The sequence below is a fragment of the Sebastes fasciatus genome, chromosome 15 (assembly GCF_043250625.1).
Source record: "Sebastes fasciatus isolate fSebFas1 chromosome 15, fSebFas1.pri, whole genome shotgun sequence".
Classification (NCBI taxonomy): Eukaryota; Metazoa; Chordata; class Actinopteri; order Perciformes; family Sebastidae; genus Sebastes; species Sebastes fasciatus.
In genome coordinates, this window is record NC_133809.1 from 16,000,988 (window position 1) to 16,018,107 (window position 17,120).

Consider the following 17,120-nt stretch of genomic DNA (forward strand, 5'->3'; position numbering starts at 1 on the left):
TGTAATTGTAGGAATCAGCCTGAAACCTCTGATGATGTATATGCACTGAGGGGACCAAAAATAACAATTGACCACAGCGGCATGGCCCCTTCCCTGCTGCAGCAGCAGCAGTAGCAGCACCACCACCACCACTTCACTCCATGGAGTACTGTACAACAGTAAAACCTGCCCTCTGGTGTCCAAACATCCGTACTGCAAATGAGGGCTGTTGCACACTGGGTTGCATTCACAAGACTGCACAGAAAACAAGCCCAAATGTATTTTCCAGTGGCTCCTTATATAGTTTTATTAGCTGTTTTGAGTGTGACACACTTACAAAAATACACAACTTAAGAAAAAGTGTTCATCCCGAAATAGAGATTGAAATCAAGGCGACTTTGTCCTCTATTAGCCACAATGACAAGCTGACCAAATAATACCCAGGAAATGCACAAAGCTAAATATATGAAAAGCTAAATTCATCAGGAATAAACATAATTAGTTGCTTTCAATCTAAGGCAACTAAAATCTCCAGTACCCCTCATGGCACTCTAGACAACCTTTCCCCACCATTTCCCTTGTTTACCTTATCATGGCAAGCGTGGAGGTGCCCAGACTGTCCAGCCGGCTGGACAAGATGTAAATTTGCAGATGTGGCTGGTACTGTACATCCTCAATGCAAGCTTTGTGAAGCAACACAGGTGCCACTGCAAATCTGGTGTTGTTTTTTATGGATGTTTTGACTATTTTCAGACGTTGTCATACCTTAATAGGAGATCTTATAAGCATTCAAAAATATAAACATGTCGTGATCATAAAAAAAGTAAATTGTTGCTTGATAAAAATGACAATGTAAAGGTGTTACTAGATTCTGTTTATTCCTCCTACAGAGCTTGTTTGTGGTTTTTGTTTATGTTTTTGTTTATTCTTGCTTTGTACATGATTATTTTCTAGTTCAGAAGAAGACTGAAATAAGTGATAATCATGTGTCTGGATATTCAAGACATGGAGGCACCCTGATGTGACATGCCCGCTTTGGGCAGATCTGTCTGCTAATTACAGCCTAGCTCTGAGGAGGGAGGTACTTGCACGGTGGGGGCTTTTTTTTTTTTTTTAATGATGCGAGGGGTAGATATGGTATAAATACCCACATCATTGTACTGGAAAGCAGCATATCCTCAGTTGTGCTCCTACCCTAAGGATATACAGCAGTACCAGGAGCTCTCTGGTGCTAAAGAAATTGTTTTTACCCCCTTTGGAAGCAGGTATGTGTGTTTTCTCTTCCTCTCTAAACAGCTCTCTCTCTGGGGGGAGTGTAGTCAATATCTAGGCTTAGTCTAGGCCTTGAGTCTGTTTCTATGGCAGGCTGGGGACAGGAGGCAAATTTTGGCTGGCTTGGAGCATCCTGACAGATATTCAGAGTCCTGAAGGATGCTCTGGCTGAATCAAAAATTTAAATTTACACTCTAACTTATCCTATATTATTTGTTGTCCATTGAGTTTCTGTAAAGATGTTCAGCCTGTACACTTAGCTGAGAAAGTTTTAAGCTCTGTAAAATAACTCAAGAATTGAAAGCTTGCTGACACTTTGTACCTTGAGAGTGGTTGTGCTGACCGTCTCCTCTTTTCCCCTTGCAGATTTTACATTGCAACATGGACGTACGAGTAGCAAGCATCCTCCTCCTCGTGGTGGCCTTGACAGCTGCCCATGGGGACCGGTATGTGGTGAAGAAGGTGATGACAAAGGCCGCCCCTCAGTACCAGCCCTACTCTGTGAAGAGCCATGGTAAGAAAACACAGCCTCTCTATACATCTGTTTTTGACAATAATACATGCTAGCATTTCCCCTGTTTTTCTTTAGTTTCTCCTCACAAAATGTCCCTCTAAAGTCAGATTGTCTTCTCTAAAGACGATCTTTACTCGAGCAACATTTCGTGACAGTCTCGCCTTACCTTTGATTCTTCGGCTAGCGAATTAGCATCTTTGTTGTGGCAAATCAGAGCAGCATAAGCAGCCAGGCAGATGCTGGCCACAGCCAGCTGCACTTTACTTTGAAAACTGAACAAGACCTTGCTCTGGAACTGCCTCGAGCTCTGATTGGCTGAAACAGTTTGCCTGCTTCTCCAATCACATGGTCTAGATCTAGGAATTGAGAAACAGGGCTTATTTACTCAGTGCAGAGCTTTGCAGTTTACACGCACCTGAAGTGTTGTTTTCACAATTTTTTGTAGTTTACTTTATTTGTTCTTTTATTCAGCCAATGCAATCACATTAACAACATATTTTAAATTAAATGATTTTGGGACTTTTGGGGCATTTTGTTATCATGATGATTAACAGGATAGACACAATTTAAATACTTTTTTGAGACTGCCCTTTTTTAACTATCTTGTACAAAATGTTCATTGCATGATCAGCAATTCAGAGGAATCACTCATGTTTTCCTGAGTATAATGTTTTAAGAGTACTGTTGTTTTCAGTACATTTAGTGTGTTAGATTTGACATGTATGTTTCTCATTTTAGTTATTTTAGCTGTAAATGTTGGCTGTTCATTTGCTCTCAGACATGCTCATGCTAGTCAATGCAGCTCAAAGCTCATTTCAAACATAATTTAACTTTGCTTTTTGTAAATATTCCCCATGCAAAACAAGAAAAAGATCCATATTTCTAGTATATTCAGAGATTTACTGCACTTAAAAAATGTTAATTATGGCATGGTCTTCAGTGTTGGCTAAAATGCAATATAAAATATGAAATGTTGCTTTTGTGTGAATCAGCATACTATTTTTATTTTTAGAAAGCAGCTGTTAGGGAATTATTTTTAGTTTGACACTGACAATTACAGTCCAGTCACCCAGCAGTGTGGTTTGTCTGGGTGTGCCTGCTTCACACAGAAGTAGAAACATCTGTTTGGCTTCATCCAAACTCAACTACAGTTAGCCAAGGAGCGGGCCTTTTATACTCAAACACATGTGACCACATTAAGGCAACACATAAAAAAAAAAAAAAAAAACACTCCTTCTCATTTAGACCTACTGTTTGACAAACAAGTCTCTTAAAACTCTTTGACCTGCACAGTAGGAAAAATAGCTATTAAACATCTTATTTATAACAAATTCTTAAAAAATTCCAAAAGACAAATTTCTACATTTATTTTGAAGGATTTGCAAGTTTAAGTTTTGAAGGAGGATTTTATAAAACTGTGCCAGTGAATCAGCTGTAGTCAAACCTCAGAACAACAAGATTGGTTCCTGGGAATAAAACTTGCCCCGCCTCCAGGAATCAAGTATCATTGAATTTGGACTAAATTATTTTATAATGCATTCATCATTTTTAACTTTATGATGAAATACACAACAGCAATGAATGAGAGCAATGTTCATTAGAGCATTTTTCTTAAAATGTGTTATTCATCTCACATTTGATTGTTGAACAACCATGTCAACAAGATACGACCAAAGCTCAGTCATACTCACACTCTCACAGACCTGAGAGCTGGCCAGTACAGCCATGTTCTTGTACTCTTTGTCACATGAATGGGATATAATTAGAGGTACTAGATATACCAGACACTGTATTCCAAGATATCATTGTATAGATATGCACAGACTATAGGTAGGCCAACACATTTCCATCACAGTCACACACAAAAAAAGATGTACTCTTAATGCATTTGGTTCAAGCTGTATCTCTAAGTAGTTGTTTTCATTTGAGTACTTTTTAGTTCTTGTTTTTGGTGGTACTGATGATGGACTCTGTTTGACTCTTCACAGTGGTGTCAGTGGCAGGTGAGCCTGGAGCTCCAGGTGAGCCTGGCCCTGAGGGACCTGAGGGTCCCCCTGGCCCCCCCGGTGAGAGTGCTGAAGGTATCACTGGACCCCAAGGACCTGCTGGAGCTCCCGGAGCTCCTGGCCGCTCCATTGCTGGCAAGCCTGGATCCCCAGGTGGACATGGCAAACCTGGCAGCAATGGCGCACCTGGCGAGAAGGGAGACACCGGATCCGCTGGCCCTCAGGGACCAAGGGGATCTCCTGGATCCTCTGGAAGCCCTGGACCCGCTGGCCTCTCTGCCACTGGCAAGCCTGGACCTTCAGGTCTTCCTGGAGCAATGGGACCTAGAGGAGAGTCTGGTCTGAAGGGACATCCAGGTGTACCTGGTCTCCCAGGTTCTAAGGGTGATAGAGGGGTGGGAGTTCAAGGACCTCAGGGTGAGACAGGACCCGAGGGAGCCATGGGCGCAACTGGAAAGCCAGGTGACTCTGGAGTTGGAAAGCCAGGAAGGTCAGGTATGGCCGGTGAGCCAGGAAAGTCAGGTATGCCAGGTAGAGATGGTGCCTCAGGTCCCATGGGACCACAGGGACCCAAGGGACACACTGGTGCCCCAGGTGTAGGTATGTCAGGTAAACCAGGTGAGAATGGCGCCCCAGGTCTGCCTGGTTCAGCTGGCCCTAAAGGCCACCAGGGACCTGCTGGAGCCACTGGTGCCCCCGGAGTCCCCGGATATGGAAAGCCAGGTACAAATGGAGAGAAGGGAGAGAGGGGAGCTACAGGAACCACAGGTTCCACAGGTGCAAAGGGTGATGGGGGTCCCACAGGATATACTGGTGCTACTGGTGCTACTGGCCCCACTGGGCCTGCTGGACCTCAGGGCCCAATTGGATTCCCAGGTGAGTCCGGCCCTTCTGGCTCTAAAGGTGACACAGGTTTAACCGGAGCTCAGGGATCTAAGGGAAACAAAGGAGATCAGGGAGCACAGGGTTTCGCTGGCAAGCAGGGTTATCCAGGTGCAGCTGGTCCTCCTGGACCCAGGGGATCCTCTGGACCCAGTGGTGACAAAGGAAATGTAGGCGCCCCAGGTACCCCAGGTTCCCCAGGTATCCCAGGCCCCGCTGGACCCAAAGGTCATCCCGGCCGTGCAGGTGAGACAGGTGCCTCTGGTTCCGATGGTGCTCCAGGTTCCAGAGGACCCTCTGGGCCTCAAGGTCCTGCCGGTGCTAACGGCCTTAAGGGACACCCAGGTCTCCCTGGTCCCTCTGGCCCTGCTGGTTTGGCCGCTAAGGGTGTCCCCGGACCTCAGGGTGAGCCTGGTCAGCCCGGTGAGAACGGTGCCAATGGAGAGGCTGGCCCAGCCGGCACTCCTGGTGCTCCTGGTCCTCCTGGTGAGGTTGTGTTTGAGAAGGGCATGGGAATGGGAGTCAGCGAGATCATGGTCAAGTCCCCCATGTCTGCTTTCACCGCATCTCTGATCACCCCCTACCCTGCTGATGGCACCCCCATTAAGTTTGACCAGATCGTGTACAATGCCGAGAATCACTATGACCCCGAGTCCGGCATCTTCACTTGCCAGATTCCTGGAGTCTACTATTTCTCCTACAGCATCCATGTTAATGGAGCTCATGCCCTGGTGGCTCTGTACAAGAATGGCCAGCCCGTTATGTTCACTTATGATGAGTACAGCAAGGGCTTCCTGGACCAGATGTCCGGTAGCGCCGTCCTCTTGCTGGACGTGCAGGACACAGTCTACGTCCAGATCCCCGACGAAGAGGCCAACGGTGTCTTCGCCGCAGAGAATGTCCACTGCTCTTTCTCTGGCTTCCTCATTGCCTCAACGTGATACGTTGATACAGTAGTTCCCAAAAAGCCAACCAACTAAATTTGCCATCTATTTCTCAAACTAAAGTAAACTCCCTGTTCATCTTTTCCTCAAGCAAACAGACAGGCAGTTCACCCTTCTTTGAGGAATAGTAGCATCTCGACTTGAAAACTACAAGAAATAGGTGCTTAGAAAGAAGGAAAACTAATTTATGAAAACAGGTGATCAGGGATGGGGGAAGCAATCCACAAAGTTACCAGTGAGCTTTTGCAATGGAGACAGCATGTGAAATTGAGGTGTTATAACTGTGTTGTGTCCTGACTTTTTCTTTTTCCACTCTGTTCCTTTAATAATGACTTCAACTGGTGATTCTTAATTTAGTGTTTGTCTGTTTCTTTTTGTTTTTTTGTTTTTTTTGTACCTGCTTGTTTTTGTTTGGGTGAGCAATAATCTTATTAAAAAGTACACAAAACCTTTCTGTGTAACATGTTGTAACTGTTATCCTTGTATGTGACTTGAAGATTGTGAAATGGTAATGGTCAAATTGACCGTTCTAATGAAACAAGTCACCAGAATACTGTCATACAAACACAAACTACCAGCAACATCGTTATATCCCTGAATATGCATTATGTCATGTAAAGCATAATGACCAAAATAAAAGATGTCTAAACAAATGTTTTGTCTCAGAAGCACTTTTTTAAATAATGAAACTCAAAACATTATGACCATTTTACTAAATATCTTATAGACAAATTACTTGGAGGTGCATATGAAATAATACAAAAAGTCTTTATTGGATCTTAATTAATCAATTACACACTGAATATCCTGTCAGAAAAGTCAGTCCACTTTCAACTCGTTTAACTGTATTTTCAAGTATTGCACATGAAACCTCATCAATCCTCTAAAGAAAATTTCACTTGCCTCCTAATGCATTGGGGTCAGAGGTCAACTATACAGAGTAATGCTCCTTTGGCCTGTAGGAATCCAGTGTCTAGATCAAGAACACTAGCAGAGTAGTGTCTAGAAGGTAACCTGCAAATTGCAAAACTCTCGCGAGATGGTTACAGTTAGGCATTGACCTTGGAAAGTTAAAGTCAGGATAGGTCGTCGGGCAGCGTCAGCGAGTCTCGTGAGAGTTTTTTGCAAGTTTTCACAATTTGGGGGTTACCTTCTACACACCAGCCTTTAGCAGAGGGATGCTTTCCAGTATGGGAGCCTGATGATGAATCCAATTTAAGTATGGCTTGTGTGCTAACTTTTCCACCTGACTATTGCTCATGCTTGCAATATGGTACAAACTAAGATTAAAACCTTTCTACTAGCCTTCCTGTGCAGCTCTGAATTAAAGATCCACTAAGACACCAGGAATTTACCTGGTTTCCAAGCTCATTTGTCACAAGTCCTGCAAAACATTACATCACTGACAAAATATAAAAAGTAAATAAGATTGTCAAAAACAGTTAATAATGGATGCTAGCATATTAGCTACACATAGCCACATGGACTTAGCAGATATAAGATATACTAACATGACGTATTTATTGTCATGAGTCAGATGAAGAATTCAGACCCTTTTTATGGGAGTAAAAGTAGAAATACCCCAACATAATCTACTTGGAGTATCAAAAGTAAAAGTACACCTAATGCAGAATCCCCCCTTACTATTACTGATGTAAGCAGAAATATAAACTGTTGGGTATTTTAGTTGTTTTAGGTCAGCCAGGTTAGCATGTAGCCAAGGTTAACAGTCCCTTATCATATAGACACAAAATTAAACTGTAGCAAGGCATCATAGTTCATAACCTGATATGTACTGTATGTAGAATCAAAGTAAGCCGTTACTTTGCCTGTCAAATGGAGTAAAGAGTACAATATCTACCTCTGAAATGTAGTACTGAAGAAGTATAAAGTAACATAAAATGGAAATACTTAATTACTTCACACCACTGGTCCGTGTATAGAAGCTGAGATGGATGAGGATCATAATGTTTAAATTTCTCCCCACATGTTGGCCACTGGTGGAGCCAAAGTTTACAAAAGCTACTCTACCGTGCAAGTCTGAATATGGGTGTGCTGAAAATAGCTAGCATGTGGGATGAGGGACAGGGATGGTCCTTTTGGTAGGGCAGCGGACGTTTGATCTTTCCTGGGAGAGAGAGCGAGACGGTGGTGAGGTGAGGGGCCCTCAAGGGACAGAAGAGAGAGGAAGCTGGTTGAAGGAAACCGCCGGGGACTGCCATGTGAGGGGACGGCCGTTCAGAGACGGTCTGCGGTCGGTGCACGAGGTGGAACAGACAGGAACACAGACGGGAGCGCTGCCTCTGGTTGAATCCACAAGCCACACTCCAAAATTATCTGTTGCACTCAAAGGAATATTTTTCACTTTGATATATTTTAGTTTTTTAGCAGGCTCACCTGTCTGTATTTAGTCGTATACTGTATCCATTTGTCTAGAAAGAAGCTAACAAAGGAAGAATTGGAAGAACTTGGAGTAGGATGGAGAGTGGTGTCATTATGGGATATTGTGAGGCACACTGGGGGACAAAATGGGCAGCAAATCCCTCAACAACCTGACCAAGATGGACATGCAGACCAGGCAGCAAAAATAGAAATATTATGTGTAAAACACACCCTTCTTGCGGTGGCCAAAGCTGCAGTGCACTGGGTTAAACTGGGTGCAAAGGAAATAAGAGGGTTTGAAAATGGGCGCAGATGTGGGTGTCTAAAAACACCCTGGAGGAGTTTGCAGCAAACTCTTCTACTCTTAAAATTATTCTGGTGTTTTTATGGGGTTTGAAGGAATCCCAACACGTCAACGGTTAGGTGTGTGCTGCAGCCGCTAAAAAACTCTAGACGCCATAAAAATGTTTGTTTCACACACTATCATTTATGGTGCAAAACCAGCAGCTAACACAACTTAAACCCGAATATTATCACATAATTATGCTGTGGCTGTTCCTCGAGTCAGTCAGTTGTTTCCTAAAAATACTGCAGGGCAACAAGCACGTCTCAATTTGTCTCTTTGCAAATTAAGCTGGTTTAAAGAAAGAAAAAAGCTGGTGATGATTGGATACTTTTTAGGATGTGTTGACTGAGGCCTCAAGGTGTACTTCAGCTATTTTGTCATCTCCAATTTGATTAGAAATTGATTTTTTATGTGTGGAAATGTATTTATTCTAGAAAAAGTTGCATTCTTCCCTTCCAGAGGCTGTGCAGTATTTTATCTTCTTACTAATATTAATGTAATTGCTCCAATTGATTAGATTTCCTCCACATGGGAGATGTTATGCCATCTTATGATTCCAAATAGATTGTTTTTTAAATGCTTCTCTATACAGCAATTGTTCACCTCAGACTTTTCCCATAATGCACCACACGAGGGTGCTGTAAAGCAAAGAACCAATGTGTTCATTTCTTCCTCCAGAAGCTGATCTCAGTCTCACAACACAATCTCACACCTACTCAGTTAACAGATTAATAAGGGGGGGACATTTGAAGCTAAACATTATGAATAAATGAGCTCAGTGTGCCACTTCATTCCTTTATTCTTCATCAGTGCTCACAGGAACAGAAACTGAACACCTATAACCAGTTTGTGGGCAATGTTACATTCCATATTGAATAAGCCTTATTATATACAAAAAAGATGCGGTTCAAATATTGCACCCAAAACCCTGAATTTGTGTGCTTTCTAGTGTCGATTTTAAGTGGCGTTGTAGTCATCACAGCTTGATGCAAAATTTGCTTAAAACATCTCCCAATTTTATTCAATCTTACAAATGGTGAAAAACAAGAAAAACTTCATTTACAATGGGTAATCTGTTAAAAACTTCAGTCATTTAGGTACATCTCAGTCATAAAACCAGTAATATCAAAGTCTATACAACGTGCATTACTACAGAGTCTTGAAATGGTGGAATCTAAATGGGAAGTGATGAGCACCTACTGTTCTGACAGTTAACTAAATCTACTTCATTCAGGAATGGTTGTGTCCACAGGAGCATTTGAGTTTAAAGAGTTGTAAACAACTGCACTGCAAAGACAACATTTAAGACTTGGTTCCCTTTAAATATCACAATGTGTCAAATCTTGCAGACACAGCTTTAGCTGCTACATCCAATTGCCCAGCACCAAATACTTTGATAAAATATGTCAAATTCAGCAACGTGTCAACACAGTCATGGTTTCATGTAGAAAAAAACACATTCACGCTCGCATTCGCACTTTCACACTCGCCCCGACGTCACGCATGCAAAGCACCAATGAGCAGTGAGGGAGCAGCACACTCTCCAGTACACCTCCTGTCCGTCACTGCCAAGGACCTTGCAGTCATTATGGATGAGATGGTTGCAGAATAGTAAACAAACACCAACAAAAAAAAGAAACAAAAAAAATCCCTGGTTTTAGACAAGTCCTCGCATTCCTTCAGACGGGCGCCGTCGCCTCCTTCATTCCGGTGTCTGGTTCAGCAGGGTTACTCAGCGGCGGCCTTGGCCTCTGGACTGGCTGCCGTCTCTGGTTCAGTAGGTGAAGCCTCAGCTGGTTTCTCCTCGCCTCCTTCTGCTGCTGGTTCTTCTGCTTTCACCTCCTCCGCAACCTTTGGCTCCTCAGCTTCAGCCGCCTTTGCTCCCTCCTCAGCAGCCTCAGCCGGTTTGGCCTCCTCGGCGGCTGCCTCCTCTGATGCCGCCTTCTCTCCTTCGGCTGGTTCTGCTGCTCCTTCCTCCACCGCTGCCTCCTCGGACTCTTTCTTGGTTTTCTTAAATGAGAAGCCGCTGAGCTTGAAGGAGGGTTTCTTGAAGGAGAAACGCTTCTTCTTCTGCTTGCCGTCCTCGCTGGTGGACGGAGTGCCCTCCTCCGGCTTGGCAGAAGCCTCTCCGTTTGTGGCGGCGGGCTCCTTCTCGCCGTTGGCCTCAGCAACCTCTACTTTCTCGCCTTCTCCTTCTTTTGGCGCCTCCTCAGTAGGAGTGCTGCCGTTGGCCTGAACATCAGCTTTGTTGGCCTCCTCTGCAGCGGGAGAGGTATCCCCGTTGGTCTTGGCGTGGCCATTCTCCTGGAAGGGAAACAGAATTGTATTGAACATGATGCACATCACCGTGCTATTTAAGAAAAAAAGGATTTTGTAATCATGCATCTGTAGCCTACATGTGTGTGCAAGACTACCCCCCCCCCCCCCTGCAAAATCTGTCATGCTGTGTAATTTAATCAATGCAACTGGTAACCAATAGGAAAATTGTGCTAAAAACTGCAGCAACATCTGTTACTAGGAGAGTGACGACAGATCTGTGGCTTTCAGCAGTAGGCTAGTCGTTAGACTGCAGTACCACCAAGATCCGCCAGGTGGCGTTCAGTGTGCAGCCATAGTGGATACAACATAGGAATTTGTGTTTTTTAACCCTTCTTTTAATGACCTGTGTACTCAACCAATGTGTGTTATTTTAATTTTGATATACTTCTAACATCCAATTTGGTGCTTGTTTTATAATTAGTTGGTTTTGGGGGTTTTGGGGTGTCCAAAAAAAGTGGCTTGCTTTCTTGAATCTGGCAACAAAGGCGTGGTATGGTTTTTTAAAATGGCCATGATGCCACAGTGAGAGCGGCCACAAACCCCCCTGCTGCACACATTACAACCAAAACGAATAAAAAAAACAATGTGTTAGGAAGCTGAAGCACCCAAATAATGTTCATAAAAAAAAAAAATTAAAAATCTGAATTAACAATTCTGCAATAAAATAACATTAGTTGTGCAGCCTAATATCCATATTCAAATGATAAATGAAAAAAAGATGAATGTAATTTAAAGCAAAATAAAATTAATTTGAAACAATATTGCAAAATAGATACATTTGTAACAAAGCAATTCCAGTGAACATGGATGGATACATGTGGCCACTTTCTCCTGGATGCCGGTGTGCTATACAGAGAACATGGAGCACGCCATTGACGCAACACATTGCTACAAACGAGACACAAAATTCCGCTCGAAGCAATTAACACTAAATGCACTAATTTACCTGTCCGTTTGTCTTCGCTGCTGCAACAGCTGCACCTTCTGCTGCCTTTTCCACCACAGCTTCCTCTTTTCCAGCGGTTTTGGTGATTTGTGATCCCATGCTCTTTTTTGGTGCAACAAAGGAAAACCCAACCGATCAAATGAATGAACAAAGACCGCAAAGCTTTCCTCCCCAAAAAATACAAGTCGAATCAAACCGACACCTTCTTTCCTTCTCCAAACCGAAGCCGAAGAAGTGACCGCAAAAAGGAGGACGTGGTGTGGAGAGCGTGCAAAAAAAATGTGGCTAAAGATGCAAAAAGAAACGCGAATTCTTTCAATTTTTTTCCTCGAGCCGTGAGTTTGTAAATGGAGAAATTGGCCCAGCCGCAAATGAGATGCGGAGTACAACGCCCAAGTCCACTGATGAATGGGCACTGAGGCTATGACGACACAGCCAGCCCGGCTCCACCAATCACAAGTGAGGAATCTCAACGAGGAGTAGGGGGGTCATGGACAATAGGAGAGACACAACAACATGGCCAACAACTTGTCTTTATGTCCACTTTAGAGTGCAAAAAACTTGATTTTATTTGACTGAAATAAAGACTGAGATTTCATAGAGCTTTACTACTGATATCAAGAAGAGGACTATCCCAGAAATATTAAAATAAACAATATGTTTCACAAAAAAAACTACAAAAATGGCTAACATGCCTTTAGATGAGGTTCAGTTATATATATATTTAGAAATATTCATTCTCCCCACTGATGAATATTTTGGCTGCTTTTTATTTCTTAATACAACGAGAGCAATTAATTGTTTTATAATTGTATGGACAATATAATATGCAATGATATATAGCCTTCAACAATAGGAGAGAGACAACAACATGGCCAACAACTTGTCTTTATGTCCACTTCAGAGTGCACAAACTTGATTTTATTTGACTGAAATAACGACTGAGATTTCATAGAGCTTTACTACTGATTTCAAGAAGAGGAATATCCCAGAAATATGTAATAATCCCATACTAAAATAAACACATAAATCACAAAAAGAACTACAAAAATGGCTAACATTTGTTTTTTTTACCTTTAGATGACGTTCAGTTTATATATTTAGAAATATTCATTCTCCCCACTGCTTTGGCTGCTCTTTCATTTCTTAATTTCAAGATTTCAAGCCCTTTATTGTCATTGTGTAGTACAACGAAATTAGATTGTGACAATCCCATAGGTGATAATGAAAAGATAATACAATAATAATAAAAAAGAGATAGTTCAATACAAATATTAAAAATATAAAAGATAATACAATCTAAAATTTTAAAATACAATATCTATATTGATGAGATGACAGTTTTGTCAGATTACAGTTTTGCCAGATTATTGCACAAAGTGTCCGTCAGATAATTATATAATTATTGCACAACATCAGATAATAATTGCACAGAGTGATCAGCATGTGTTATTACACATATCCATAACAGTAGATTTACAGTAATAATAATAATAATACAGTGAGTGCCATCTACAAGAGCAATTCATTGTTTTATAATTGTATGTACATATACAATATAATATGCAATGATATAGCCTTCAATGTTATTAGAGCTGCAACGATTAATCGATTAGGTGTCAACTTTTAAATTAATCGCCAACTACTTTGATAATCGATTAATTAGTTTGAGTAATTTTTTAAGAAAAAAGTATTTTTCTAAGTAAAAAACTCTGATTCCAGCTTCTTAAATGTGAATATTTTCTGGTTTCTTTACTCCTCAATGACTGTAAACTGAATATCTTTGAGTTGTGGACAAAACGAGACATTTGAGGACGTCATCTTGGGCTTTGGGAAACACTGATTGACATTTTACAGACCAAACAACTAATCGATTAATCGAGAAAAGAATCAACAATGAAAATAATCGTAAACGTTATTTCAATAGCTCATATTTTCAACTCATACATTTAAATGTACCTCTTGATATACAAAGCTGCAACAAATGGAGCTTAAAAAGTTGTTTATCATAACGTTTAAATTGATATGCAAGGGCCAAAACAACAGCATGTTTTGGACAGCTGAGCTGAGAAAGCACTGCTCAGCTGGTCTTGTGTTATATCATCCTGACATATGCCTCGCTCAGTGCACAGACGTCCCCTGTAACTATAAGCCCCTGTGCCCACAACTTCCCTCATCCCTCTTCTTGCATAATAGCGTCTTGTCTGCTTGTTGCAGCTGGAGCATCCCAGTGACCCAGATATAATGAGAGTTTATGGCCCTCTGCTCCGACAGCCTGCAGTGCTCTGACTCCACCACCAGCCACAAGTCTCCTCTCTCTCTGCCATCACTGCATGACCCACATCTCCATGGTTACCAGTCCAAAATGGCTCCAAGGAAGAGGCTGCATGTCGAGGGCTTCAGCGATCGTGACTCCTGGTTATGAAGGGAGAAGTAGGGTGAGAGTGAGGGCAGACAACAGTTTGAGGATTAGGGTGACTTCTTTCACCCACCCACCCACCCACCCTCCCTTCATCAGGCTAACTAGGCCACACTCATTGTTGTGATATTCTGATTACATGCAAAGCTGTAATTGTTGTGGTGAGCTGCCATGAATATGTAAACCAGGGGACAAAGCCAGTTTTCAACAAGCACCATGCAGCCCAGACATTCAGACATAAAGACTTCACCTGTCAAGAAGATGAAGATACTGTATCACGTCAGGATCCCAGATGGAGTGTGTTTGTGTGTGTGTGTGTGTGTGTGTGTGTGTGTGTGTGTGTGTGTGTGTGTGTGTGTGTGTGTGTGTGTGTGCGCGCGCGCGTGTGCGTGCGTGCATGTGTCAGCAAGATGACATAAAAAGGCACAAATCAACACAAAATCTTAAATATGCCAAAGGTTTCCATTAATCTTTTCACTGTAAATCATGTCAAATTTAACCCTTTAATGGTCCCATCCAGAAAAATACACAACAGAAAATGTATTTATCTGAATTCTTTAGTTTCTTTGGGTGCTAACAACAAAAATCAATTATTGTTTTTTAAATTCACCATTTCACCATAGTTGTTTTTTTTTAATTATGAGCCTCTACCAAACAGTTGAGATGTCCATTTATACAGTATATATATTATATATATACTATATATATAATATATATATAGTATATATATAAAAATATGAAGCATCACCCAAAATTCAGGTTAATACGATTCCCCTCATGTATTTAAAAAAAAGAAAAGCCCAAACTGTGTTTAAAAAGCTGAATGGTCTGATATAGAGCTGAAGCAGTGAAATATTTGATTAGTCGTTTGACAGAAAATGAATCAGCCACAATTTTGATAATCAATTAATAGTTTAATTGGCAAGTAATTTTGTCTTGTTCCAGCTTTTTCCTGTTTAATATCATTATAAATTGAATATTTTTTTGTTTTGGATGAACTGACATCCCCTCGTACTTTTACTTTTTTTTTCATTTTCTGACATTTTTTAAACAAAAAGATAAATTGATCAACCAAACAATTCATTCAATAATTAAAGTAATTGTTTACTGCAGCCTGAATCTGATATGGTACAAGTCATTGAATTGGAATGGCTTTCTTTGGCGAGAGTTGGGTTGCTAGTTTGATTCTTCCTGTCCACACGTCAAACTGTTCTCGAGCCACTGAATGCTTTTTCAGTCAACTAAATAAACCTGGAGTACATGTTGGTTTCTTGAAGCCTGACCAGAGTTCAAACAGCTGCAAAACTGCAAGACTGTTAAGTGAATGGAGGTCAGAGGTCAGCATCGTGATTCATAATTACATTACAGAGCAGGTTTGCTGTAAATCCTTGTAAAGAATTAAAAAGTGATATAGTCTAATCTGAGTGGGGATTGTTTGCCTTAATTGTTGCAATACATGTTGTTGCATTTTCCACCCAAAATCCCCCTTTAGTGTCTGTATGTTGCTGATGTTTTCATTTATTCAGGAGGAGACACTGTTTTCCTGTTTTAGTTGCTTGGGAAGCTTCAAATGAGAGAAGTTCATCACCTGAATATTACCTGAAATAATAAGCTACCAAGTGATTTTCTTTTTGCCTATGTTGATTGTGACTCTTTTGCTATTATTTATGTGCAATGGAGGACCAGTTGTGTATTCAGTTTTAATTCCAATATATATATATATAAACTCTTAGCAGGTGATTTCACTTATCAGCTGCCCTTCATGCAGAGAGGAAAATCCCGTGCTGTTGATTTTAGTAAGAATAAAACTAATCCACTTAAAGCTGAAGTAGGCAAGATTGCAGCAAATATGATTAAAAGTTATTTTTATAAAATCGTGACAGTAGTACATGAAACAGGTAACCTGACAAAAATCATGTGCCTCTGTGTCCTCCGGTGCTCCTCACGGCATCTGCAAGATTTCACAGACCAGAGAAAAACAAGCTCATCTGAGATCCGCTGTCCAGCTGCCGTCTATGAGAGCCGGCTGTCAATCACTCGTGAACTCTGATCAAACGGTCAAACTAGGCAGCGCTGATCAAATATGAATCAATATTATGTTATGTCTCTCTGAATTGACCTGTGATTGGTCAAAGTCTCCCGTCACGGGCTAGATTTTCTAAAGCCTGAAACAGAGCCATGAGGAGGTGCAGAAGTCTAGTTTTCTCTCAGAACACTTGAATTGCAATATGCTGAAAGGTTATTATGGAATTTTTGCCCAATGATGTCAAAAATATACTGCCTACTGCCACTTTAAACTTGTTGAATACAATGGGATACATCAAAAAATAGACCCAAAGATTAATTTATTTTGTCTCTAATTAAAATTAGTAAGCCTAATTAATATGTTTTTCTCTGTGTGAGGATCTGTGTTTCTTATCCACATTTAAATACTTAAATTGAGAGTGTAAAGAGAAGCTCTAATCAGAACAAAAACTAACAATTTTCCATCATCATGCTCTGTTTTTCAGTGTTCCCAAAAACGGGGCGGTGTCCCACTACGCTTTGCTGAACTCCTATTGGACGAAGACGATGTCAATCACAGCTATTTGACGCAAATCACAGCTGCGTCATGACGTCAAGAGGTAAACCGGAAAATAAAAACAGTATCTGCAAGTCAAAATAAGAGCACAAAGGTTAGTCGTTTAGGATTCATGTACTCGGCGTGCTTATTTATTTATTTTAATTTTAATTTTTTGTATTTATTTGCACATATATAAAACTGCACAAAATCCAGTCAATGAAAAAAAAAAAAATCACAGAAAAGGAAGGAAGATCTAAACTAACATAATTTTAAAAATACAACAAAAGTTAAACAACAACAAGAAGTACACAAAATGTGCAGAAAAACCTAACCAAACAGTGGAAAAGAAACAATCCAATAAAAACAATGAAATACACACAAAGAACAGTACAGAAAAAAAGAAAATATATCTAAAACATATCAAAAGATAATTAGACATCATGAATTAAATGTGATGATAATTTCTTTTTAAGATGTTCTAAGGATAACGAGCTCTTGATAATAATATAAATATAATATAAATCACTTTAAAAGAGCTATACAAAAAA

At 40.9% G+C, this 17,120-nt stretch overlaps 2 protein-coding genes across 2 annotated transcripts; one reads left to right on the top strand and one right to left on the bottom strand.

Moving 5' to 3' along the window:
• Nucleotides 1–1,121: 1,121 nt before the first annotated feature.
• col10a1a (collagen, type X, alpha 1a) lies at nucleotides 1,122–6,250 on the top strand. Its single transcript, XM_074660631.1, has 3 exons — nucleotides 1,122–1,244; nucleotides 1,618–1,765; nucleotides 3,754–6,250. Exons 2-3 carry the CDS (start codon nucleotides 1,633–1,635, stop codon nucleotides 5,592–5,594), a joined length of 1,974 nt encoding a protein of 657 aa, XP_074516732.1. The 5' UTR covers nucleotides 1,122–1,244; nucleotides 1,618–1,632; the 3' UTR covers nucleotides 5,595–6,250.
• Nucleotides 6,251–9,319: 3,069 nt separating this feature from the next.
• On the bottom strand, nucleotides 9,320–11,884 carry marcksb (myristoylated alanine-rich protein kinase C substrate b). The gene is made up of 2 exons (XM_074660785.1): nucleotides 11,591–11,884; nucleotides 9,320–10,629 (listed from the first exon to the last, which is right to left on the bottom strand). The coding sequence occupies exons 1-2, from the start codon at nucleotides 11,687–11,689 to the stop codon at nucleotides 10,054–10,056; spliced, it is 675 nt and encodes a 224-aa protein (XP_074516886.1). The 5' UTR covers nucleotides 11,690–11,884; the 3' UTR covers nucleotides 9,320–10,053.
• Nucleotides 11,885–17,120: the final 5,236 nt, after the last annotated feature.

What these genes read in the sequence shown, in the direction of transcription:
- marcksb (XM_074660785.1), bottom strand. Translation starts at nt 11,689, where the DNA reads ATGGGATCACAAATCACCAAAACCGCTGGAAAAGAGGAAGCTGTGGTG. An exon ending in CAGCGAAGACAAACGGACAG is followed by an intron (nt 10,630 to 11,590) that starts GTAAATTAGTGC and finishes TTTCCCTTCCAG; the next exon opens with GAGAATGGCCACGCCAAGAC.
- col10a1a (XM_074660631.1), top strand. Translation starts at nt 1,633, where the DNA reads ATGGACGTACGAGTAGCAAGCATCCTCCTCCTCGTGGTGGCCTTGACA. An exon ending in CTACTCTGTGAAGAGCCATG is followed by an intron (nt 1,766 to 3,753) that starts GTAAGAAAACAC and finishes GACTCTTCACAG; the next exon opens with TGGTGTCAGTGGCAGGTGAG.